Here is a 27014-nt window from a genome sequence, read left to right as displayed (position 1 = left end):
GGTGGTTCATCTGGTACAGGAGCAGTCAGTCTGTGCTTCTTCTTATTTGGGGTCACAGGGAACATTGTAGTGCTATACTGTGGAACTCAAGCCTCCTCCCACCCCCAGGGTCATGGGTTGATGACTTGGTCCTCGGAGACATGCTATTGAGGTGCAATTGGAAACTTTGAGAGGGGTGGGAGCAGTGGGAAGTCTAGCAGAGGTCTTGTGGGGTGCGTGAGACCCCAGTCTCTTTATTCCTTGATCCCTGGCCCTCAAGGAGGTGCTTTCTCTCGAGCACACACTCCCGTGAGGTGCCCTCTTACCACAGCCAACAAAATGGGGCCGCCCAATCATGAACTGGATCATCTCAAATTGTGGACTGAAATAAACATTTTTTGTTTGTTTTTCTGTCTCAGATTTCTGCTACAATCACAGCAAACTGAGTGATACAGGTAGGTATTCCATCCACACCAATTTCTACTCTCAAAGCAAGAGTCAAAGGCTTACTAAGGTATCTGTGGCAAGGGATCACCAGGAGAAACTCTCTTCCCACTTCCCAGACTCACAGAAGCTCCCCCTGCAAGTCCTGTAGAATCCTCCCAGTGGCTCACTACAGCTTCTGAGGAAAGGCTGAGTGAGGACTGTCACTGTCCTGTGCAGGGCAGGCTGGCCAAGCAGAGCATCCCTTGCGGTAAAGGAGTTTGCTAACTGCCATCGGGACCCCTGTGGTTTGCTAGCCTCTCATTGTAAAATCCAGACTCGGTGGGTGAGAGACGATCTCAGTCCAATCCTTGCTCGACAGGATGGTGTGGGTTCAAAAGTCCCATTATGGAGCCCGGAGAGAGATTTCCAAAGGCTCACCCTTTTCCTGGTGTTCTCTAGGAGGTGACTCCTTGGGAAGCATTTGCTGGATGTCCTTACACCCTTGGTCCCTAGAGCCCAAGGAGGATAGACCCAGAGGGGTCCACTGCAGTCAGTCTCATTTGCATCTCTATCCCCAGGCTCAGGGATGCCACATCTCTGTTTCCACTCCTCTCCTCAGGATATGAGTTTCTAGGAGTCTGCCAAGTTCCAGAGGTATAAATAGTTTATGTCATACCCAACTATTAAACATGATTTTAATCCCACTTGAGATGTTGGATGCATAACTTGCAGGAGGGTGGAACTGAGATCACATTGAACAGATGTTACAGCTGAGAGTCTGTTAGTGTTTCCATCAGCAACCTGTGTGTGTGTGTGTGTGTGTGTGTGTGTGTGTGTGTGTGTGTGTGTGCACATGTGCATTTTCAGGGGAAGTGTGGAGGGTGCAGAGAGAAACTTCATGACTCAGTGATTTTATAGCACATCCATTTGAAACTCAGCAGCTGGACACAGAGTCCAGATGTGGTGAGGCTTTGGTGGGGGGGCGGCGTTGCGCTTTCTCTCCCATTACTCAATCTGGGGGCTTTGTCTTCCGTTGGGTAACATATAAAGACCAAGAGAAACAAACAACAAATGCGCTTTTGCTGAGTTTGGAGACTTCGTGGTTCACTGAGAACATGAGCAGGTTTGCAAAGGCGGCTCTGATCCAGCCTGTGGTGTCCCCACAAACGGTTGGATGCTTACTGAATGAGCAAGTGAACTTGAGAAGAGAGGAGGAGGAGGAAGAGGAGGAGGAGGAGGAGGAGGAGGAGGAGGAGGAGGAGGAGGAGGAGGAGGAGGAGGAGGGGGGGCAAGGAGAAGGGTTGGACCTTGTGTGTTAGATAAACATAAATGCCTCCCAGCTAGGGGAGATGCAGTGTTGGGTCAATGGATACAGCTGTGGTGACATCTGGGGAGGGTCACCACACACCTGCCCCAGTGGATTTCAACCACAACATTAATAAAAATATGTCCCGCATGGTGCTAGGAGTTGACATGAATGGTGTCATTTAATCTTAACCGTGACCTTTAGAGGTACACATGATCCTCTTCATGGATTGAAGAGGAAACTAAGGACCAAACCAATTCACTAATGAGGCCAATCAGTAACTGGCAAAGCCAGAATTCAAACTAGAGAGAATGTTGGACCACAACCACTATTTGGTACTACCCTGGAAGGATCGCAGCTGGGAAACCGGAGGCCTGGGTCTAAGCCTCATGCTGGCCTCATAATCATGTCCTTTCAGGTGTAGCCCTGTTAACCACGTAGCCAGTCAACCAGTGGAGTGCAGCAGGAGGGAGTATGTATTTGAGTGTATGTGGCATGCTGTCATGACGGCCTTCTTGTCCCTCACTTCTCTTGGGATAATGGAAAGCACTCTGGGGCAGAGAGGCTGTTTCTCCTCCATCTTTCTCTGTCAAGGTGCTGGCTTCCGTCTCGGGGAACCAACTATGTTTATGTGGGACTCTGTAGCTGTCATAGCCTCCTGCCCAAGTGGGGCTGAGAGGCAGGAAGACAGGAGTGCCACTGTGTCGCAAATGACAGCCAGGAAGCGAGGGACTTAGACATTTACTGTCTCCCACCCTCATTCATTTCCCCCAGATTTGACTTATGTCAGAGAGAGAGAGAGAGAGAGAGAGAGAGAGAGAGAGAGAGAGAGAGAGAGAGAGAGAGAGAGAGAGCTCTCAGCTTTGATTGCTCCTAGAACAGGAAGAGATCTTGGATAGCATCAGCAAATCAAACCAGGGATTCGAATTATCAGGGTGAAGTGACAAGTCCAGAGCCACCCAGTTCACGGCAATGCATGCATTCTGAATGTTGAATCACATTCTGAGGTAGCATCTTACCCACTTTCCAAAGCTGGGTTTTGTCTTAGGCACAGTTGCTCACCCGCTTGCTGGGTGGCGCTGAGACCCAGGGTGGGACCCCGGCTGAGATGAAGAAGGAGCATTGCCTCAGGTACTCTTCTCCAGCATCTTTTTTATTTTGTTTTTGAGACAGGGTTTCTTTCTGTAGACATGGCTGTCCTAGAACTCACTTTGTATACCAGGCTGGCCTCAGACTCACAGAGGTTCTCCTGCCTCTGTCTCCCAAGTGCTGTGGGATTAAAGGGTGTGACACCATGATCTGGCTCTCCTGTCCCTTTTGTCTCCCCAGCCCTAGGCTTGGTAAGGGCTCTGCGGCTCTCATTCTCACTGAGTGAGGAAGAGAAGGAACAAGCTTGTCGTGGGCAGGGCTTTGTTAATAGAAAATGGCAATAGAATGAGAGGAGAGGAGAGGAGAGCTGTTGTTTTGCCAGAGTGTTTGGACCTCACCCAATATTTAACAATCATCTCTTCTTCCCTCTGCATTTTATAGGGTGTCAGTTAAGATTGGCTGAGAGGAAGCTTCTGTCCTCTGGCCGTCCAAACAGGCTCTGAGAATCCTAAGACACAGTTCCTGTGGACCCTTTAGCCCTGGAGAGCTATGTAGAATACAGAACCCAGAAGCCCTAAATGAGCCAGGGCTGTTAGAAAGTGTTTTTAAATCCATCTGCGTTACGGAACTGGAGAGATAGCTCAGTAGTTAAAAGCATTTGCTGCATAAACATGAGGATGAGAGTTTGAATCCTAGCACCCACTTAACAGACTAGCATCCCGTGTGCAACTCTAGCTCCAGCTTCAAGGAGCACACAGACTGGAGAACTGTTGGGTTTTGCAGGATATTTGATCACACTGTTAACCCTGAGATTGTGTTATTTACCCAAAAATCCCTGTTTCTAGTTGTGGTGCGGCTCAACCTTTAGCACACACCTTTAGTCTCTCTGGCTGGAATACAGATACGCCCTTAATATACACCTTTAATCCCAAACAATGAAGGTAAAGCTAGTTTGTAGAAGGAAGCACCCCTGTTTGAATGGAATGTCTAAATGAGTGGCAGACAAAGTGACGAATCAGAGAAAGATTTGACAGAATAAGATAGACCTAACTCTCACGAGAAGAGAGGGCAGTAAACCTCAGAGACAACAATCACCCAGACCAATAAGTTACATTTACAGTTGAGCTTAATGGTTTTTAGCCTAGCAGAGAAAACATGGGACTCAGGTGCAGGGAGAGAGGTTGTCTCGAAAGAAGAGGCAAAGTTGAAAGAGGAGGACATCCAACAACCTCTTCTGGCCTCTGTGCACAGGCACAGGTTATGCGAGTCTGCATATACACATACACATGCACCCATGTGGGCTGGTTCCAGCCGTGTCCCTGGCCAGGCCAGAGAGGGACAGTTGGTACTCACGCTGGATGTCTATGGTGACTGAGGTCTCCTTTCCTCCGGGGATGGCTTTATTGGTGGCCCGGCACACAATGCTCTGCCCATTTTCTACGTCTCCTGGGGAGATGAAGAGTGTGCTGACGATGCTCTCACGTTTGCCATCTCGAAGCAGGGTCTGGAGGGAGAGGTGGTAAAGGAAGAGAGGGTCATGTGTTACTGAGCTGAGAGAGCCTGAGCTATGAGACCACAGCTCAGAGAAGAGAGAGCCGGGGATGGTGAGCATTGGGAGGGTTGGCTCAGAGGACCTGGGCTCCAGTCTCCATGCAGAACTGGACAGTTCCCTTTTAGTCCTTGCCTGGCTGGATGCTGGATACTGGATGGTGGAAGGGAAAAGGAACTAGAGAGATTGCCGTGGGATGTGAAAACGGCTTGGGCTTGCGAGCCAAAAGCTCAGCGGAAACCAGTATTAGCTCAATAGAAGTCAGATCTTGGGTAGGTCTTCTTTAAAACGTAACCAGCATCGGTCCTGCCCCTGGTGCTGGTGACTCTCCCGATCTGTAGCCAAGCAAGGGGAGGGGTTGCAGCAGACAGAAGGAATGAGTGTGGAAGGGTGACGCCTTTAGGAGCACTGAGTTAAGGGCAGGCACAGCTAGGGTTGTTAGTCGCCTGTGTGTACCCACCTTTGATTGTTTGCCTAGTAAGCCTTTGCGACGTCCCGAGTCATTGCACCTCTTGATCTCATTAAAACTCCCACCACACCATAGCATGGGCGAATGCCAATGCTTTTCGTTCTGACCCAGCGAGGCTCATCAAGACAGTAAGACTTTCCCAGACTCATGCTCAAGATAGTGGTAAAAGTAGCATTTCTGCAAAAGGTTGCCCCTTCCCCACCGCATTCGTGTCTAACCCAGTCTTAGAGTAGGTTCATTCGCAGATGAGACCGTTCTGGGTTTAGAAAATATCCTTTCCTGAAAAGGAGACAACACAAGAGAGGCTTAGGGAGCCTAGACAGTCATGCTCACAGAGATGGGAACACTGGGACCTGCCAGGAGCTAGAAGAAACACTGAAGCCATTGAAGCCACACAGCTGGATTGGTAGCTTGGTGGCTTCAGACTTGTTTCTACAACCCCAAAATGTTCTTCTTCCCCCAACCCACTTTGTGTGTGTGTGTGTGTATGCGTGTGTGTGTGTGTGTGTGTGTGTGTGTCTGTGTGTGTGTTGAGACAAGGTTTTGCTGTGTAGCTCTAGAAACTGCTCTCTAGACCAAGCCGGCCTCGAACTCACAGAGATCCATCTGTCTCTGCTTCCCAAGTGCTGGGATTAAAGGTGTGCACCATCACCACCCAGCTTCTCCATCCATGCTTAAATACCAAGTTGTGGTGCTGAGCACTGTGCTCTGGCTGCACCACGAGGTGAACACAAGCCGTGAGTCCTTGCTTTTCCTTCCTGGATTCCAGTGCTATCCTGTAACTAGTTCTTCCACTACGGCTGCCACCCCGGCACTCTTCTGTCTCTCTTTGCAGACAGTTCTCCATCAATTTGGAGTCCACTAACGTAGGCTCATGTAGGGGATGGAGTGTGGGCAAAGGGGCTGCTGAAGATGCAACTGGAGTCTGTTCAGACTCAAAAGCCTCCCCTCTGGGAAGGAACTTGACATTCTATAGGGAAGGGGTGTGGTGCTGGATGCCGTCTTGTTTTAGCTGGACTGGAGCCGGGGAATAGATGATTGATTCTATTTACTGAAAAGTTCTCATAAAATAACAACAGTGTTGTAGCTCATTCTCAGAATTGTTGCAAGGAAGAAGCATTTTGAAAGCCAATGCTGAGCTCAAGTGAGTTTGGTGGGCAGAGCTTAAGAGTAGGTTCCTCTAAGGACAGAATCTTTGATGGGCACCTGTCCTGGGCCTTACCGGTGGCTACATTGTTACCAAGTCTCACAAAAGCTAGTTACTGAGTTAGCTGACAGCTCATAGGCTGCCAGAACTTGTCTTCTAGGCCCTCAGCTCAGCATAGCCCTTTTTAATTTGGGGCAAAGCATGCAGCCTCTGGAAGGAGTAGTCTATGATCCTCTGGAAAAATGGTTCTTACTGTAGGTCAAGCCAGTTTATACCAGTCTAGAGCAAGATGGAGCAGAGGCCCAGCCCTGCACTTTCTCCTGTAACTGTAAAACTGGCCAGATTTAGGCTCTATGGCTTGAAGCCTTCTTGTATTTTCTACCTGTCAGGAGGGATTTTGGTCCAAATTCGGTGCAGAGGGGCTGGTGAGAGAGATGTGGCTTGTTCCAGCAGTCCAAGTGGCCAGTCTGAGTAGCCCACAGTCTGTAGGTCAGCCTCTGGGCAAGGGGCCCAACTGGAGGTCTCAGAATAGGGCTGGAGGGAGTATAATTTAGCCCCCAACCAAAGGCAGTGCGTGCAGGGAGCTGCAGCGGGCACCCTATTACCACATTGGCTTGGGGCTGCTCAGCAGACCTCACCACCTCTATAAATAGCTAAGCGATAATAAGAACGATTTCCTGGATGAAAATAAGACCTCCGGGTAGAATGGGGGGAGAAGGGGAGGGGAGAGGAGGGGATAGGGTGAGTATTGTTCTGTATCCTTTTCTTTTCTGAGGTGCTAACAAGGGGCATTTACATAAGTTCGACTCAGCCAAGAACCCCTCCAACTGAGGGCTCTGGACTCAGTGGTGGGAGTGCAGCTCTGAGGATGGGGCTGGGAGGGGAGAAGGGAGGCCTCACTCTAATTAGGCTCTCTGACTGCTTTTCCTCCTCCCTGGCCAGCCCAGCGTGTCCCTGCGCCTCGGAATGATGATTAATGACATATTTACTGTGTCCAGGCGGGTGTTTTTCTGGGAAATAAAAATTCTGGTTCAAGTTGTTTGTTCCACCTAATTAGAGAAAAAGGAAGATGTGTTCATTAAACAAAAAGGGAAATGAGAAAACGCAGTGCCCCAGTAGTGAGCCACCCTTGTAGAAGGCTGGCTGTGTACCTGGCTCTGGCTCCCAGTTCTTGGAAATACCTCAGGGCCCGGGCAGCAGCCCCATGGAGGAGGGCTATGTCTGCTGGCCCCTCAGGCAGATCTGCTGTCAGGAGAGGGAAGCCTGAAGCTGCAAGCCTACAGGGGTTCGAGGTGGCCAGGGGCATACCTTGGTGGCTGTTTTGGGAGTGATCCTTGGCAAAGCTTCCTTTTGCTTCCTCCCCCTTTGCTCTGTTCCCCAAACCCCAAAGAAAAATGCATTAAATGCAAAAAAAGATTAGGTTTTTTTTTTTTTTTTAATTTTATCCTGATAGAACCCAGAATGCCTAGTGATCTTTCGATATTACCAGAATGGGTAATACCCATCTTATTCTGGTCCTGTGCATCAGCTATGAGGTTTACATTGTAGGGACATTGAGATGTTTGACTAAAGATCCAGGATGTCCAGGCTGGTCCCCAGTTAGTGCATAGTGTTTTTTGCCCATCGTCCCACTGTATCTCCTTTCTGTCTCTCTCTTAAAAAAAAAGCCCTTTCATGTATCCTTGTCCTTAAGACAGTGTCTGAGGATGGCAGGCTCCTCCATCTTTTCAGGGCTGACCCTTGTTTAAGTGTGACTCCCTTCCCACTGACTATCTTGAGTATTGTCTTTTGAGCGGAGAGTGGATGTTCACCTTCCCTCGTTGTCGTGTTTTGAATTTCTTTCTTCTTTTATCTCTTGCTTTGTTTCTCTTTTGTAAGTCTCTTCTGTCACTTTTCTCATATGCAAATGAGGCCTTAAGACCTGGTGGCCTTGAAGGTGTCTTCTAAGTGGGACATTTTATCATATGCTGACTCCATCAGAGACCTGCTTCCCCGTGTCTGTCATCCCTATACCCCTCACCTCTCTCCTCTCTGGAGGTTGTCTCTGGGGACACACCTCAGGCACCGAGTCTTTCATCAGCATAGTAATCAGCTCTGGGGTTAGGGTTGGGGAGCAAATGATAATGGAGTCACCTGTTCCTGGATTCCTCACTACGTCCTTGGAGCTTGGTGGGCCCTATTGTAGCATCAGACTCTAGATCCCAGCCTACCAGTTCCCTAAGCTTATCGATGTGGCTTTGATGGGGATCTACAGTGATCCAATCCATGTTGATGTACAGACAGGGGCCAGGGGCTGGGCATATATGCTGGGCATTGTGACCAAAAATCCTGAAAATCAACTGTATCTGCAAAGAATGATCAACTGATTAGAATGCCAGCATGATGAGAAACTGGAAGGTTGCAGGTCCAGATGCTAACTGCTTCTCTGGGGCTTGTTTTAGCCCTCCGGAACAGTCATGGCTTGCCCACCTCTGCGTCAAGAACTAATAACCTGTGACTAATCGTTAATTTCTTTTTCTTTTTTGGAATCTATTAACTTAGCACACCACTAGCTTCCACCAACCCAAAAGCTCAGATAGCATCGTTGTTCTGTCAAACTATAAAAACCTCATGAAACTTCCTTCACGTTAGAACATGTAATTTGGAGTAACGTAAATCTAGGTTCCCGGCCACGGTTACTCACAATGGCTCCAGAATAAGCTCTCTCTCATTCCTTTTAAGATGAAACACGTGGTTTTTGCACTGACAGCATCGTGTGGTCAGGAACGTGTTGGAGCTCAGTTCTCCAAGAGTGGATTTCTGCCTCTCTCCTGCACGCACGCATGCACCCACTTCTGTTGGTGGGTGTTCAAAGGCTTCTCCCCACTCACTGCATGGAAGGAACGTCCTTCGGGGCTCCAGTGACTGTGTGAGGCTTTCAGTGCCTGTCTGAACAGAACTGGATCTGGTGCAGCTTCCTGTTTGTGCGCCCAAGTCCACTGATGTGTTCCTGAGGTCACTGAGGCATTCACCGCTCCGTTTTCTCGGCACTGGCCTGTGAGGTTGCCCTGTGGGGGCTGAGGGCACTCTTGGGGCAGTTGCCCAGCGTGGGTGGCAGATCTTTCCAACTTTCCCAGCAGTGGAAAGTCAGACTGAGCCCCCAGAGATGGGCAGCCTGAAGGCAAGGCAGTGTGTGTGGGTGCCCCACTCGGCTGCTAAATACGGGCTGCTCATTGATATGCAAACTGCCTGGAGAGGCCTTGAGCAGGCCTGATTGCCAGGCAACAAGGCCCTTTCTCTTCTCCCTCCCCACTCACCTCCCCCACCTGCTCTCTCTCTCTCTCTTTTTTAAATCATCTCTCTGCTTCCCTTTTTACAGACATTTGAGGGGTCCGTGTAGGCAGACTTCTTGTTATCTGGACTGAATAGGAATTGTGTGGGTAACATAGGTCTGTGCAGTGTCGTCGTCTGCAGGGGACCCTGCCTCGGGCTTCTGCCCTAGGGCTAGAAGAGATGCCCTTCATAGATAAGGTGAGCACAGTTGGCTATCACATACGTAGAATAGGGTAGATATTCTGGGCCCCCTAGGTTTGACAAGTCCATGTGCTGGAGTGACTGAGGAGACAGTGTGTACCACAGAGAGCGAGGGCCAGGGACTTGTGAGCCAGCATCCCATTCCTGGGCAAGGTCTCTGGAGCTCATCTTAGCGCATGCCCAGTGGAGACAAGGGGGTTGGCAGGCTGACAGTGGCTTGAGTAGGCAGGTAGCCCAAACATGGAGAAAACAAAGAAGTCGGGGGATGAAAGACTGTATCTCCTAAAACAAAACCTTCTTCTGTCTGGCCCATCGTATGTCAGTCAGTCCTCCTCCCTGGGGAAGGAAGTGGTGAGAAGAATGGTCTAGGGAAGGTTGACCTTGCGGCTAAAAGCCCGTAGGCCTCTTCCATTCCTATCACTGGTTCCACCCTCCCTGGACTTAGCTTTGACCTTTCAGATGCTTGCCCTGTGACACCCATTCTTGTATCAGGCCCAAGAGGTACGAGGGAGAATCCCAGCTGCCTCCCCCAACCCCTAGATTCCCAGGCAGGGTATCCATGAAGTGATAGGAGAGAGGCAGTCCCTCCTCACCCCCAGTCTCCTCTTTCAACAGACTTGGCAGGCAAAGAGTAACGTAGTCAATCTGCTTACCCTAGCACCGGGCCTCGGAGAGAAGCTCTGAAGTCTGCCCATGCCCAGGTGGGACACAACACCAGCAGCCTCAGACTCCAGCTACCATGGCTTCCCCACCACAGTGAGCTCTGCCCTCAGACTCTGAGCCAGAGCAAACATTCCCTTCTTCAAGTTGCTTTTGCCAGGGAGTTTGTCACAGCCGTGAAATGACGAACACAGAGCCTTCGTGCTATCCCCTCACAAAGAACTTTGAAAGAATTACGTTTGCTGGGCTTGGTCACGTGCAGCTTGGATCCTAGCGATGGGAAGGCAGAGGCAGGTGGATCTCTCTAAGTTCAAGGCGAGCCTAGTCGGCAAGGTAAAGGCCAGTCAGGCTAGGCAGGGCTACATGGTGAGACCCTATCTCAAAACACAATCAAATAAGCAATTTGTATTTGTGTTTGTTTGTTTATGTATTATGTGTGCGCGCGCACACATGTCTTAGTGTGCATGTGGGTGTCAGAGGACAACTTGTGGGTATTAGTTCTTTCTTTCTATCATGTGGGGTCCTGGGGATGGAGCCTGGGTAGCTATGTTGCAAGACTAGCCTGCAGCACCCTGTGGACTTCTCTACTGGGACACTGCCACGACATCTAGAAAATGCAGGTGGCCATGTGTGAGGACCCAAGGACCAATGATGGTCCCTACAGTTGTACTTACTGCAGGCTCAATCTGCCAGGCGGGTTTCTCGCTCATGTCCCCCGCCATCCCTAGACCTGGGTGCTAATGATGTTTCCAGCATACAGACGAGGTCACAGACATGGAAAGTTCAGATCACGTAGCTACAGGGTGGTGGAGCCTGGAATCCAACTTAGGCCACCCAGATTCAGGATCGGTGGGCTTAACTGCCACCATATGACAAGCCTTGAAGACCTTAGATCTGCCAGTCCTGGAGACGTCCCTGTGGACCCCGTCTGAGTGGTTGTGTGTGTTTGTGTGTTCCCAGCCACTCTGCCTTTGTAAGTAAGTATCTGGCTTATCATAATTGTCTTTGCAGTTCTGGAGAAGAAACAGCCTGGCTGAGCTCCTAGGAGGAGGTTGGGTGTGAGGCCAGTCTCTGACAGCCCCTCGGCTTGGGCCATATTGCTCTCCTAGGCAAGGCTGCTCCTCATATTAAAGTCCAGTCCATGGGTTTGCAGCCTGTCACAGCTGAAGCACTTTCTGAGTGTTTCTTCCGCCTCTTTTATGTTTAGAGGAGGAAACCGAGCCCAGGAAATGTTGCTTAGGATAACAGAGAACAGGGCCTGGCATCTGGCCCAGCTGCCATTCTTCTTGTGACAGTCCAAATAAGGGTGGAACTGGGTGAGGAAAGGCACACAGTCTCCTTTCCAGAAAGGCAATGCGCCAGGCTTGCTAAGTAGTCCTCATCGTGTGGGAGAGAATGGCCTTCTGAATAGGCTCCCCTGGAATAGGTCTCACAGGGTGACCCTGATTCCTGTCTTCATTAGATGAGGCCTATACTCTTCTATTCATGTATCCTGGGAGGGTCAGGCTGGACTAACTTCAGAAAGACCCTAGACAGGCACCTCCAATGTAGTCATACCCTTCTCTTTCCCAGTCTCCCCTGGATGACCTTAGCCCCGGGGCCATGTGTTTGTCTTTCTTGACATCCTCACAGTGAGGCTCTGCCCAGGACTTATCTCCCAAGAGAAAGCATTGTTCCTAGGGTCGATTCAGGCCCAAGAGAAGCCATTTGTTTAGAAATCTGGCCCTAGGACTTGGGTGGTAAGCCAAGCTTTGATCAGTGGCCTTTGGCAGCAGAACCAATTTGAGATGGGAAGGAACCATCCTTAGAATAGGAATGGCCTTTCTTCACATCCTCTGCTGATGGAGAAAACATTCTTCTTTTTAGGACCCATGGGGAGGAGCCAGCTGGGGATCAAGACTAAAGAACAAGCATGTGCCTTGTCACCCTCTGAAACTGAGGGCCCTGAGTCAGGCAGTCTCCTAGAAAATGGTAGCCCAACTTCAGAGACTGGAGCCTGCTTTCCCCGGCACCCTGATATAGCATCTCATGGTGTTTTGGGGGGACCAGAGGGGTCTGAGCCTGTCCTGGGAGAGGCCCACAAAAGAAGAAAACCTAGGTGACAAAGATTCTGGTGCTGTTAGAAGTCAACCGAGCAGTCCAGGCACTGCCCTGAAGGTCCCAGTTTTCTGTCTCTAGATAAAAAGAGCTCGGGCCAATAGACCTCCGAGGTCTCCATCTGGAAGTCTCTGCAGGATGTAAACTCCACTGGGACCCCATAAGTCTTCTGGGGAGGCATGTGGCACAGGTTATTTTTTTTCTGGCTGTAATCATGAACAGTGAGGCTAACACATGAAGGAGCCATGGCCAGAGTTGGTTTGTAATTCACAGGTTCACAAGAGGAGGCGACATGGTAAGCCACACCACACCAGGCCATTGGGAGTGGAGCGGAGAGCGCACGATGAACCCTTGTGGTGATTTGTGGGGAAATGGGTGGATGAGGCAGGGTAGGGCCCGCACAGGTTTACGGTTGGATAGCTGGTGTAGTTTTAGTGGGCTCTTGGGTACAGAGATCTGATATTTCTAATTGCTGGTCCTGAAAATCACTGGCTGTGGATTCCAGATGGGCTGAAGAGTGAACAGTGAGTTGTTAACTCTTTTGGGGGAACTAGTTAACCGGGGCTGCCTTCACATCCCAGGATCCATGAGGCCACAAGCTGTCAAAACATGTAAAAAAAAACAAAAACCCACCAAAGCAGCGGGGTACAGCGGGGGTCAGTTCAGGGTGCTACTGTGTGAGAGAAAGAAAAGCAGCCCATTGGCAAGCACTTCAAGGTACAAAGCTTACTTAGATTTAGCCCTTCCTGTTCAGGCCTCTCAGCAGGCAGCAGTGGGAAGCAGGCCAGATCGAGCAAATCAAAATACAGGATGACCTATTAACCTTGAACTTCAGATGAACAATGCGTAATTTGTTAGTATGAATGTGGTCCGTGCAACACTTGGGAGAAACATTAACTCACTGTGCTTTCTGAAACAAGTCTTAAATCCATCCAGGCTGTTTTAACACAACACCTAAGCCGGAGAGCAGAAGAAGCTCATTTTTTCATAGCCCTGGAGGCCCGAGACCAGGGCAGACTGACCCAGTGTATGGCAAGGGTCAGATACCTGTTTGTTAGTGGCCGTCCTCTTGTAGTGTCTGGACATGGTGAAAAGGACAAGGGTCTCTCTTGGGCCTCTTTTATAAGGGCACTAATTTCAATCATGAATACATCACTCTCACGACATCACCACCTTCCAAAGGCTTTTACTCTTTTGAGACTTAGGGTTCAATTAAGGAGGTTTTTTGGGGGGGAGGGGGTGTATCTGGGCACAGTTTTTCAGAGGCTCAGAGGGTCACATATTAGTTGTGGCAATCCTGGTCTGGCTGCTTCTGCTTCACTTCTGACCATACCTTGTTCTAGGGTTATCCTAGTTGGGGGACAGGATGGGAAGGTTGAGGAGGGGAGGCTAATGAAAGAAACAACCTGAGGACTACAATGACCAATGAGGCAAGCAGGCACACACAGGGAGAATGAAGCAACAACAGAAGACCTTCCACAAGAGGAGAGGCAAAGCTTGTCTTTGAGCACCTGACACCCCCACCCTTGACCCCCTTTATCTTTTGTCCCACTGTCCACCCCGCACCCCCATTTTCACCTTCAGGCTCACCTTGGAGTAGGTGGCCCCATTGATGACCTCTCCTTTGCGTAGCCAGATGATGGAAGCTGCAGGCTTGGCATTGTCTGCGTGGCAGGTGAGGTTGAGGGGATCCCCTGCCCGAAGGCTGATCACAGGCCCCCCTAGGATGATGGGGTCATCAGGTGGCACTGTGGGGAGAGGAGGAGAGAGGTTAAGTTGATGTGGGCGTCTGTTTGACATGGCAGGGGATAATGGGCAATAACTGCTCTTCAATAAAGAGTGTCACCCTCTGTGTTAGGGTGATAGGGACAATAATAAAGGGACATGCTGTTCTTCAACTTGTCAGGAATAAACACATGTGGTGACTGGCAGGTATCCCTAGCCTGCTTCATAGTCCTGTAAGCAGAGCTTTGTAATCGAAGTACCAGGAATCCATAGGATCTTTATTTTCAACCTAAAAAAAAAGGATTTATTTTTAAAGATTGTATTTTTTTAAGATTTATTTATTTTATGTATATGAGTGCACTATAATTGTCTTTAGACAGACCAGAAGAGGACATCAGATACCATTACAGATGGTTGTGAGCCACCATGTGGTTGCTGGGATTTGAACTCAGAACCTCTGGAAGAGCAGTCAGTGCTCTTAACCACTGAGCCACCTCTCCAGTCCTAAAGGTCGTATTTTTAATTGTGCATAGGCATGTGCTTGCACGTAGGTGCCAGTGCTCTGAGGCCAGAGCACTATATCCTCTAGAGCTGTACTTGTGAGCCACCTGATGTTTGCACTGGGAACCACACTCTGTCTGGTCCCTGGAAGAACTGCTCATAATAACCAAACCATCCATCCATCCATCCATCCATCCATCCATCCATCCATCCAGCTCCAACATTTATTTCTTTTCTTTTGGTCAAGCTTTGTCATGCCTCTCACAGCAGTTTTGCAGGGGAAACAGTATTTTTATCTCAATTACAAAGACCTGAAAACAGAGGCTCACCAAGAGACTTGCTCAAGGTCGTCCCGTGAATGTACGGCCGAACTGGGGCTGGAAGGCTAGCCTTTGAACCTTGAGCAGGCTGGCCTTTTCTGTCACAGGTGACAGGTGACAGGACAGGCCTTTGGATCTTTAGAGTTTGCACTTCTGGCCTTTTCTGATCCCTGCCCTTCACAGTCGCCCCTGCACTTTCATCCCCACTCAGGAAGAACCTCCTTAACCTGAGATTATTTTTCCCCTACATGTAACAGTGTGGTTGGTGATTGGTGCTTCCATCAGAGAACCATAGCGCCCAAAAGGGAAGGACATGGGATTGTCCCCTTCCTGTGGAGCAAGTCCCTTGGCAGGGCCAACACAGAAGGCCATGCCTTGAAGCGTCTCCACAGACATCCACTGGCTCCAGTGAATCACCTTTGATTCCCGTGAAGGTCACACCATAGGACAGGCAGGTATGATGGGAGTCAATTATTACGCAGTGAGAAAGCTTGAAGCCATCCAGAGTTGACTAAGGACACACAGCTACTTGTGCTGCTGCTGTTGCTGCTGCTTCTGGACATATTGAAGCTCCCCAGGCCTTTACTGCTCTATGGACAAGTCACAGAGGAGGCAGGGCTCCATGAAGACCATCATAAGAGACTGTCCCTTGAGGAGCCTCTATCTCTCTCTCCTACTGGAGAGTAGAAGGGGCTCAGGGACTCCCCTGACACAGTGGAGGCAGGAAGTTTGCATACTCTAAGAAATGAAAAGCAGATGGGTGGGTGGGTGATCAGCAAAGATCTTCTAGAGCGAAGGTCTTCTTATGGGCTTTTAGGGTCAAGCCATCCCTGCAGCTTGACCCTCCATAAAAACCTCTGCTTGTGGCTTTGGTGTCTTCCTCTCCGTCAGTCCTTCACTACCAGACAGGAGGACCCCATGTTTGTCTAGGCCAATACACCCAAAGCAGCAAGCCTTCAGGTTGGTTAGCCCACTTATGCCTGTCTGGTCTTGGCGGAAGCCTGGCTCAGCTGTTACATCTCTGAAGAACCATTTTTGAGGGATCTCAGCTTTGTTGGACTCTGGAAGATGGGACCCCCTCACTTACCGAAACCAGCTCCGGATGCTGAAAAGATCCTGGCCCAGGGAGGAAGTTGGCCTTATCTAACCTTCCATGCCCATAGCTCTGAAGCCAGGCCTCTCCAGGAGGTCCTGGAGCTGCCAGGCTGGAGGATAGAGGCCAGTATGGGCTGGACACTGAAGATAACTGCTTGTGCCCTTGGTACCCTCTTATTAGTGCCTGTGGCCTTCTTGGTGTAGGCGTGGCCAGAGAGCAAAGTGGGGTTAATTAGGAGTTTCCATCAATGGGGGTGTGGCTAGTGACTGATGAGAGGGATTTCAGCTTCCTGCAGTTGGGGTGAGCTGGGCCCCTCCAGCAGTGAGGGCTGAGATTTGCAATATTCTGTGGAAAGTTGGGTGGTCCTGCTCAGCTCTTAGTAGTGGAAGCCCCCCCCCCCCCAGTGTTGGATGCTCAACTCCAGGGTAGGAACTCATATTCCGAAGTTGGGCTGGGAACAGAATAACTGGTCCCAGAGCAGAAGGACCACTTGACCCTTTTGTCACCCTCTGCCTTGCAGCAGTGAGTCAAGAGATGCAGATGGCAGAGGGTGTCCTGGGTCAGAGGATGACGGTAGGGCAGTTCCCCCATCTCCTTGCCCGTGTCTTCAGGTAGAGAGTATGAGCACTCCCTCTAGCTTTGGCATGTATTAAAACAAGCCAGGGGTTGGCTGGAAACGTTCTGAGGAAGTTTCTTCAATCTTATTGCTGGCATGATCTTTGATCTATGAGACCCCAGAGCCTGGAGCTGGATCTTGGGCATCAGGTCTTTTAACGCTTCCGCCAGGATGTGGAACAGTAACCACATTTGAGTACCAGACTTTCTCTGGGCTTTTGTCTTAGGTGAATAGAGCTGCTCTATATAATGATCAAGGTGCAGGTGTGTGTGTGTGTGTGTGTGTGTGTGTGTGTGTGTGTGTGTGTGTGTGTGTGTGTGTGTTCTTCCTCTGTTCATCTGTATGTCCTTTACCTCTCCTCCTTCTTGCTTTTCCAGTTTTGTGTAGAGGAGATTTCATTAGCAGAATTGGGGATGAGGGGACTCGGGAGTGGAGAGGCACTGTGTTTGTGGGAGTTCTTAGGCACACACACACACACACACACACACACACACACACACACATTCACACACAAAACATCCACCCTCAGAATGGGTCCTGATTACATCTTCCCAAATAAGTGGTTATCATGCTAGTTATTCATGTAGCCATGCATTATTGATTGGCCTTCGCCTCGATGCACACCAGATGGGGGTGGGAGGGGTGGGTGGGGGTGCGGTGGGGGGCTGGGGTGGGTGAGGAGGGAGGATGTTTGGGGGCCATCCGCTGAATAGAAATCAACACTCGTTCTTGGCAGCTGTAGCTCAGATGGGAGATGTGTGTGTGTGTGTGTGTGTGTGTGTGTGTAGGGGGGGGTACTCATTACCTCTCCATTCAGATGGGGAGCCATTGCTAGGGCCATGTGGGGAGGGGAGGAAGTCTCAGAGAAGCCCAGGCCTGGAGATGCATTATTCATACATCCCCTCACAGGATTGGTTATTATCCTGAACCACTATAGAGTTTGGTCTCCTAATTTTTAATCACAAGGAAGGTGGAAGCGCTAGCCTTTTTGTGATTAATCTGGAGATAAAAATAGTTGACTGTTTTGGTGTTGCTCCTGTTGTCAGTCAGGCACTAAATTTGCATTAACTGTTGGGGGACTGAAGCCGGGGAAGACCCCAGTGGAGCACAGGCAGTCTCTGGTTTTGAGCCTGCTTCAGACAGGGCGAGCAGGAATGAATATACCTCACCCAGCTGGCCCCTTGAAGAGAGGGGAGCAGACCCTCCCACTCAGGTTCCCATCATAGGGGAGGTGGCTCTTCATAGTTGACCTTCCTGTCACTCAGGATTTGAGTAGCTCCTAGGGTTGGTTGGTCTATCTCCCTGCTGTGTTCTTTCTCTGGCACCTGCCCTACTGTGGGCAGTGTAAGGCATCTATCTCTCATCCTTTGTGAGTGGGGAGCCCCTGAAAACCCTCTCCGAGCTCTGCTGCCAAGAACAAGGGCACCTCTTTGGAGGAATAGGATGGGGAGATGTTACACAGTCCAATCTACATGGATACAAGGAAACTGAGGCCCGAGAGAAAGAGACTGGCCCGAGGTAATCAGGGAGAAAGCAAAGAAGGAAAGGAGTGGATTTGGAAGGGCACATCCAGGGAACTGATGTTCCCTTTGACCTCTATCCCTCATCTCATTCAACAGGATTCTGTATCTAGAAGCACCATGGAACCTTATAGTTATCCCTGAGATGGCCTTGCCTGGAGCTTGTGGCCAAGGCAACACCAGCTGGATAGAAGGCTGCCTAGGGCTAGGGTTGGAGGATGTTGCCCCATGCTGAGCTGCTGTCAACTCACTGACAACTGTATAGAGCCAAGCTCATTTAACTTACTGGTTTTGACTCATCAGCTTGGTCACCCTGCACCCCCAAGCAGCCTGGGTACACTGTCTTGGAGTAACATTGAGGATGTTTCATCCCACTGGTCACCTAAGTGGGCTCCTGGTTGGGTTTCCAGGAATTCCTCAGACACCATGTCAACCCAGATGGCTGGCTCCACACAGCCATCTGGGCGCAACTGCCTCTTGAGTCAGCAACATCCACACAGAAGGCTCTGTGTGGCGGCAGGAAAGGTGGGAAACTAGCCAGGCCCTCTTCTTGCCTTCGGCCAGCGTTGGGGAACTCACAGAACTTAGGCTTTGGGGGACATGGCTGTCACTCATTGGCAATGACTTCTCCGTTCTATAATGGAGAGGTCTACTCAAAACTTGAATGGGTTGTATCCCTGTTCTACCTCAAATTCTCTCCGGCTCCCCACTGTACCCAAAAAATCACTTGCACTGGGAGTTGCCCACAGACACTTTCACCCATGATTCCCTGGTACCCCCGAGATACCAGTTCGCCCATCTTCCTTCTTCCCCAGGACCTGGCTCATCAACTCCTCTGCCTAAGGGTCCACAGGGTACCATTCCAGCAGTGCTCCCAGAGGGGCTTGCCCTGGACACCCCATGTAACAGTCTTTCTGATGCAGTTCTCATTTTATCTTCTTCATGACTGAACAGCAAAGAGCAGGAAAGGCTTTATCTGTCATGGTCCTGGTAGCACTGCTGTGCCTAGGTCAGTACCCAACTCACAGGGACATCCATATGCATTTGTTTTAATAAGTAGTGAAAGATCCCCTTGGGAGTGCAGACAGTTTATGAGGACCATGTTTTTATAGTCTCTCCTTCCCTCCCTGCCTACCTCCCTATCCCGTGTGTGTGTGTGTGTGTGTGTGTGTGTGTGTGTGTGTGTGTGTGTGTTCATTCAGGGTACATTTAGGGGGAGTGGTGGGCAAAGTCCTTCCTTGGTCTGGTTAGACAGCTATGGAGAAACCCCTGGTCTAACTTCCCAGAGAGAAGGGACTGAGGAGGCTTAATGTTCGAAGTGGTTCTTAGCTTGTCTCCTTGGGGCATGAGTCCTCTTCGCTGAGAATAGGCAGCAAACCTGATTTGCCTGATTCACAGGCTGGAGAGAGGCTGCCGGCTAAGCTCAGAGATGTTTTGCTGAGAGTCTACACTTCCTCTTTCAGGGGTCCACCCCAGTTCCTGCCCTGGCTGGGGAAGGACTGGAACGCAGCCTGGGGATGTACCACGAGTCCCAGTGTTGACTAGAGCTGGAGAAAGGCAGCAGAGGTGTCTGGGGTCAACTGTCAAAAGATCTTCAGAGTCTTGTCTTCTCTCAGCGATAGCCCTGTGTAATGGTTAGCCAATGCTCCTTTCTGGCCTTTGCCACCTCACTGCCTTTGCTCCTGCCTGGTGTCCTGAACTGTGGAGCATACGGTGAGGAAGGCCAGACAACTCTCTTTGGGACCATAACGAGACCCCAGGACCTCAAAGTTTGTGCTTGGATGAATCCAGAGGCAACATCTTCCCTGGTGAGCTTGCTAAAGCCCCGGGGACATTTACACATATCTATGTTTGAGGACTGCTGTTCTAGGGTGTGCTGGAAGAAAATGACAGGTTGATGAGTGTGAGGCCCGAGGACTAGACAATGAGACTAGCTCTGGGGTTCTCATGTTGACTCCATTCTTCCTTAGCTTAGGTTGGAGAACAGAAGACTGCTCACTGCCTGCATTAAAGCCAGGGGACCTTGTTTTAGAGAAGGTGTCACCTCTTTAGCTTGGGATGGAAGGCGTCTCCTGCCCCCTGTCCTCCCAGGTTGCTCTTACCTAGTCTTTAAGACTAGCTAAGAGGCCATTCTTTTCAACCCATCTTTCCAGAGTCTTCCAGTTGGACTATGTAACTTCTGTAGTATTCCAGGCACCCTCCCATCTCCATGCCTAGCTTGTCCTAGGGAAATATCTGTGCTGGTTGCCTCTCTGCTACAAGGTAACTTTGCTAGGCATGGATCCTTGACACCTAGTACAGCATATGTAATACAGGACACAGTGTGGCATGTGTATTTTCTGAGCTGAACTTGGCAGAGACTCTCACTTTACGAGCTTTTCTTTTTCTTTTTTCTTTTTTTTATTACAGACAAGTTAAACAACCTGATAAATTGAGCCCTCTTATCTGGGAAGCGGGGTCATAAAAATACTTATCCTGCCGGGTTATTAAGAAGATTAGGTTTGTGTCATAAAGAACGTGGCGAGGGGCTTTGTAAAGAGTCACCAGGTTATTATGCCAAGTTTGCTTTGCGATTCTGTGAAAGGCGCTGTGTCAACCGTTTCTTGTTTCATTGTCAATGTCCTTTGAAGCAGGATCTACTAAGATCTCCCTTTTACAGGTGAAGAAACTGAGTTCAAGAGGTAAACTGTTTAGGTAGAATCACACCGCTGGAGGTGGTGTCATCAGAACCCAGACGGAGGCTTGGTGTATGTTAATGCGTTCCTAGAGTCTGGGCCTCTCGCAGATCCCTCCTGCAGCTCCGCAGCCCAGTTCATCCGCCTCTGGTCCTCCTGCCCTCATCTAGACTCTGTAATTCCCAGGAAGCTCTCCTGCCTCCCCCCCCCCTGCCCCCCCCCTGCCCCTCCTGAACCCCCCTCCCCACCCCACCTCCGCCCCATCTCGCTGCTTTTCCAATCTGAATTTCAGAGAGGCCCAGAAAGCACAGGCCGGGACAAGGTTTCTGGCTGGTGCTTTAGTGACATCTGCTAAAGGAATGGATGCAGATTTCTGCAGGTCAGATCCACCGATTGCTCACTTTTGTGATTTTTCCCTTCTCAGTCTCTGAGCCTCTGAGCCACGTGTACCGCCAGCTGCTACTTTCCTCGCTTACATGGATGCACCACCTGTTGGCCACCATGCAGAATTGCAGGATAGGATATCACGATGGCGTGGAACTGGTTTTCAGTGTAGGCTTCTAGTGACATCTAAATGTTCACTTAGAAAATTTCTGTGGAGAACCTACTGTATGCCAACCCTGTTCTAAACACTAGGAATACAGGCTACTGGTCCTGGTTGGAGGATTAGAAAGTAAATAAATAAATAAAAACTCTAATGTTGATAAATATTAGGTATGTATCTTGGAAGGTAGAGTCCAGAAGAGTACTGGGAGTTTAAGCCTAGTCTGTTTACAATGGGAATTTCACATTGGTTGACCTTGGGAAATCATTCCTTCGTGTGTGTGTGTGTGTGTGTGTGTGTGTGTGTGTGTGAGAGAGAGAGAGAGAGAGAGAGAGAGAGAGAGAGAGAGAGAATATTTGCCTGCATGCATTTATGTGTGACACACGTGTATGGTACCTGTGGAGGTCGGGAGGGCATTAGATCCCTTGGAACTGGAGTTACATATGGTTGTGAACCACCAAGTCATGGCTGGAAACTGAACCCAGGTTATTTTTTTGCAAGAGCAACAAATGCTCTTAACTACTGAGCCACCTCTCCAGTGGCCTCTCTTGTATTTTAAGACAGGGTTACTCAATGAACCTAAAGCTTGCCGCTTAGGATAGAGTCTGGGATCTGCCTGTCTCTGCTACCCCCTCTTGACCAGATCTGGGGTTATAGATCTTCCTCCAAACCTGGCTTTTTACATGGGCGATTGGGATCAGAGCTTAGGTCTTCATGCTGGCAAGGCAAGCCCTTTATCCCCTCCCCACCCAGCCATCCAGCCACCTTCCCAGCCTCCTTGGCTCTTTCTTTTCGGCTCCCTCCTTAGGTTTGCTCATGCCAGGCATTCCCCATTCTCCACACCATGCATTCAAAAGTGTACTCAGCTGCCATCAGAACTCTCCCACCTCCAACTGGGTCTCAGGTATCCCAGGTTGGCACTGAACTCACCAAGCATGACCTTCAACTTCTGATCTTTCTGGTCTGAGTGTTGGAATTCCAGGGTGTGCCACCATGCCGGGTTTCGTGCAGTGTCAGGGAAGCCTTCATGCATGCTAGGCAAGCACTCTACCAGTGAGGCACATCTCTAGTGCCAGTCATCATGATCAGTTCCCTTTGACCGTTATAGCTCAGCACGTCTGGTTCAAACTTTCCATCTCTGCTGCAAGACCTGTTCTCCATATTCTATCTGGGGAAGTGGCCCCGGTGTTCAGTTACTAAGACAGCCATCTACCTAGCGTTGCCTTCTGGTTTCCACTCTCTTCATGTTGCATGGCTAGACAGCCTGCTTGAATCTCTGGAACATTGCTCTAGCTTGTCTCTCCTTTTCTACTCCCACCTGCTCCCTGGTTTGGGAAGTCACTGTTCCTAGCTTGGGTTATAACGCCTTGCCCTTCTCCAAGACCTCCATCCCACCCCCATGTCCTCTACGCTTCTTCAAAGCGATGATCACAAGAATCTGCTCATGCACTCATGGTCAGCGCCATGCAACAAGGCCTTCATGTTTTTCTCTGAGGCCTTAGCTGAACTGGACAGTTCCTCTTTCTCAACTGTAGCCCATTTTTGTGATGCTCCCTCTCCTGAGAGAATCCTTTCACAAGTCTACCCTAGGCAGGATCCCATGATCTTCCTCTATCAGCCCAGAGGCTATTCTTTGCCTTATTGACTCCTGCTCTTTCTTTAAGACTTAGAACATTATCACAGACACTGTCACTCCTAACTCCTGCTGTCTTCTTCCTCCTCCAGCCTCTGTACTACTTGGAGACCATGTGCCACCTCCATAGGTCCATGTGGCACATACCATCTGTTGGCTCCACTGATCTACGAGCTGCTGAAGGGCCTTGGGCACACTTGGCTTTCTGTCACCCGTTCTTAAAATATGACCAGCCCACGATTAGAAGATGTTTGTTGCCTTGTGCCCTGCTCCATCCTGACCACACCAGAAGAATCCTCCCTCTTGGGCACGTGAACACTTCCTTGTTGCCTCTACCGTGCATCTTACCTATGCGATACTCATCTCATCTCTGTGATAGTGACTTGTGGGCTTGTTTCAAGCCTTCTGCAGTTCTGGAGTAGAGGTCTTGTCATTTCTTTGTGTTGCTTTTATTATGTAGTGCCTTTCCTTGGATACAATCACAGGGAACTAGTCCTCGTATGAACAGTAGCTTACAGAACAGAGAAGTGCTTCTGGATCCCTTACAGACATCGTTTGATTCTCTGACGAGGCTGTATAAAGCACATGCAGAAATTATGCACATCGTAGAAGGGAAGAGGCCAAAGAACTAAGTTTCTTACTCAGCAACGCACAGCCCACTAAGTAGTGGAGCTGGACTGTATGTACCTCAGGTTCCCAGATTTATCACAGAATGCCCCAAAATGTAGACTTAAAAAATACTTGTTATGTTAGTACATTAGTATCTCAGCCTTAAGTTCACGTTTAATAGGGCATCCTATATTTTATCTGGCGAGCCTGTAGATGAGCTAATCATAGCATGTGATTTAAGTAATATAGGTGTCTTCCCTCCTTCCTTCTAACCCTCTCTATCTCTATTTTGGTCTACATGAAGATTTGGGAAAGGATATAAAAGGAATATTCCACGCTATGGAATGTGTTATGGTAAGTATCTAGAAATTTCTTTTTTTAAAAGCTATTATTCATAATCATAAAGTTAATTCTGCAATCTAATTGGAGGGTGCCTTAGCTATTGTTCTGTTGATATGAAAAGACACCATGACCAAAGCAACCTATAAAAAAGTATTTAATTGGAGGCTTGCTAACAGTTTGAGGTGGTAAGCCTATGACCATCATGATAGATGTGGCAGCAAGCAGGCAGGCATGGGGCTGGAACAGCAGCTGAGAACTTATATCAATCTGCTCCACAGCAGAGAGTCAGGGAGAGACTGGGCCTGACATGGACTTCTGAAACCCCAAAGCCCACCCCTAGTAACATGACTCATCCACAAGGCCACACCTCCTAATCCTTCTCAAACAGTTCTACCAACTGCGAACCAAGCATCCAAATACACAAGCCTGTGGAGGCCGTTCTCATTCAAACCATCACAGAAGGAAAGGAGGAAAACACGGAGTCCAAAGAGTTGCGGTGAGAATGCAAAGACTGTGAGGTATTGTGGGCAGATGGGCTAGAGGGGTGCTCTCCTGAGCTGTGGAAGAATGATCTGCTATTAGGATGGACATAAGCACAATATCAGACTGCCCACTGGCAGCTCTGGTGAGCTTCTTGTTAGCCTCCATTACTGGACTCAAAGCATTCCGTGGCTTCCACAGTGTTCATGCTATCTTTAACCTTCCCAAAGAACACAAGCTAGCCATCTGACCTCTCAGTCTTGGAAGTGCAGGGGGCAGCAGTGTCTGGAAAACTTGGATCTGAAAATTTCAAATGCCCAGGTATTTAAGGTTTGGTCTCTAGATTAGTTGTTACCGGAGGTGGTGGGAATCTATGGGAGGTCTTTGGGTTATCAGGAGCATATTCGAGGAAAGCACTGTAGGACCCCAGCCTTTTCCTCTTCCTCTTTCATTTCCTGGGCTTGACGTGATTATTTTGCCCCACCCTGATGTGTCAGCCTCAGGCAGAGTGACAGGACCAACAAGGTCATGGACAAAACCTTCTGAGACGGAACAAAACCAACCCCTTTCTCTTAGCAAGTCGATTGTTTCTGATATCTGTTAAGGTGACAGTAAGCTGACAACCAGTCATTCTGTGGCTTGGTTGCACAGACACATGGGGTGATAAGAAGAGGAGAGGGTGGAGAGGGAACGAGATGTAGGCTTCAAGTGATGCTGTATGGATTGGAGGACGCTGCGCTAGAGTCTGCATTTTACCTCTGCCCCTAACACAGATGGGGACTTTACACCAGCAGGTTCCTGGGGTCACCTTCAGAGGTCCAGGACACTGGGAAGCCGACTTTAGTTTGGACCTTAAGCTGCTGGGGAGAAACAAGCTAGGCTTGAGATGAGGTAGGGTGTCTAACTGGCTTCATCATGCACTGGTCAGTTCCCTAGCTGTCTGTGCCAGCTAGGATATCCAGTACCTATTAGAGACGCTACAGTAGCTGATTCACAGGGTTGGTATATTGATTAATGGGCAGATGTAATGTCTATAGACATGCCACACCCCAGAGTTTTCCACCATGGTGAGAACTCAGTACATTGGAGTTCTTAATGGTATTGCCTACTCAATAAGTAACTGCATATGTGTGAAAGAGCCTTGCTTGAACCTCTTGTTCTGTTACTATCTTGTTCTGTGTTCTGGAGCCAGTCCCCCTCCCAAGACGGAATGGTAGATACTTGCCCTAGAGCACCCACACAACTGTGCTAATGAGGAGGTAACAGAAGCAGTAGGGGTGCCTAGGGAGCAGGGTCAAGGAAGACAGATACTGTCAGGGACAAAGAATCAACAGTTCCCCGTTTTCCCTTTCAGATTAAGACAGGGAACGGAGGGAACGGTCTGTGTATTTTCAATAAAACCTCAAAACAATATATGAGCTGTCTCACCAGGGAGGGACTGTTTGAGAGTAGATGGCTGTTTTTATTAATTTAGCAAGCAAACAAATCAGAGGAAGCTCGTGAAGCTGGGGGAGAGTTGGGGGGGGGCAAGAGGGCTGCGTATCCAACTACAGACGGACCCAAAGCCCTTGCTCATGTTCAGGTGGTCAGCTCCTGGTGGTGGTGGGCAGATGTTGGGTGGGCAGTGAGTGTGGGAAGGCTTGTGTGCTTTCTGTCCCATGCACAGCATAGACAGGGTGATGGAGAGGAAGGGTTTGGGTAAGGAAGGCAGGGAACAGCTAGAGGGTTCTATAGCCCTCTAAACCCTGTTGCAGGTTCTGGCTCCTCCCTTGGGTTCGGCTCCTGGGTGATCATGGGGACCTCCTAGAGCATCCCCTCTCAGGGTTTGTTGCTTTCTGTCTACTTCTGACCCTGACTTTATTTTAGGGTCTTCTTCTCATTTGTTGGGCCAATTTAATTCAGTAACCTCATACACTGGCTCCCACAGAAGTATCTCATCTTACATCTGGGAAAATTGTGGCCAAGACTGGCCAGCCCACTTGTGGCAAGTCACACGGCTGTCACTGGGAGCCAGAGAGCTGGTCTCCTCCTAATGGTGGCGCTCAAGGATCTCCACACACAATCCTGCAGATTTGCTTCAGTTGCTTTCAAGCCTTGAGGCAGCCATCCTGGGCCCTCAAAAGCCAGGCTGAGACCAGAGTCCCCATTGATCCCATAAATAGAAACCAGAACTGATCTGGTTGGCTTTGCTACAGGCTCCCACCCAGCACATCCACCTCCCAAGGAGGAAAATCAGGCCAGGTGGGGAGACCTTCCCGCCCACAGCCTGGAGCCCTAGAAGCCTTTGCAGAAATCCAAGGGCACAGGAGAAAGGGTCACCTCATTAAAACGCCCAAACAGTAAACACAGGACATGCCAACGATAGTCCTTTTTAAAAGGGCAACTGGGAACACTGCCTTTTGCATTATAACATTGTACTTGTTGGAGGACAGAAGGAGGAGGTGGCGGAGTGACCACGAGCGAGGAGGATACAGGGACAGTTAAACACAGAGGAACACGGCCAGATTGGGTGCAGGCTGCTCACCCAAGAAAAAGACAGATGTGAAGGGAGACGGCCGTAAAACCAGTGGCTGCGTGCCCTGGAAGGAAGCCACAGAACTACATTCTCTAGGCCTCCTGCCACAGAAACTCATTGTAGGGAATCCCAGAAAACCACTTAAACGTACCTTTCAACCTCAAGCAAATTTACCAAATCCGCTGCTTGCCAGCATCCCTAAA

The 27014-nt window shown here is 49.6% G+C and overlaps 1 protein-coding gene across 4 annotated transcripts in view; it reads right to left on the bottom strand.

Annotated features, from left to right (window-relative positions):
• The window catches only part of Kirrel3 (kirre like nephrin family adhesion molecule 3), a 542831-nt gene that overhangs the window by 29795 nt on the left and 486022 nt on the right, over positions 1-27014 (bottom strand). For all 4 annotated transcript variants that reach the window (XM_032910358.1, XM_032910361.1, XM_032910359.1 and 1 more), the window contains exons 5-6: positions 13826-13983; positions 4154-4304 (exon numbers count right to left, since the gene is read on the bottom strand). In XM_032910358.1, coding sequence (XP_032766249.1) covers positions 4154-4304; positions 13826-13983 — 309 coding nt within the window. The remainder of the gene's footprint in view (positions 1-4153; positions 4305-13825; positions 13984-27014) is intronic.

Source organism: Rattus rattus, chromosome 8 (assembly GCF_011064425.1).
Source record: "Rattus rattus isolate New Zealand chromosome 8, Rrattus_CSIRO_v1, whole genome shotgun sequence".
Taxonomy (NCBI): Eukaryota; Metazoa; Chordata; class Mammalia; order Rodentia; family Muridae; genus Rattus; species Rattus rattus.
Note: the sequence above shows the minus strand (reverse complement) of the source record. Positions and strands in the feature narration are given on the sequence as shown.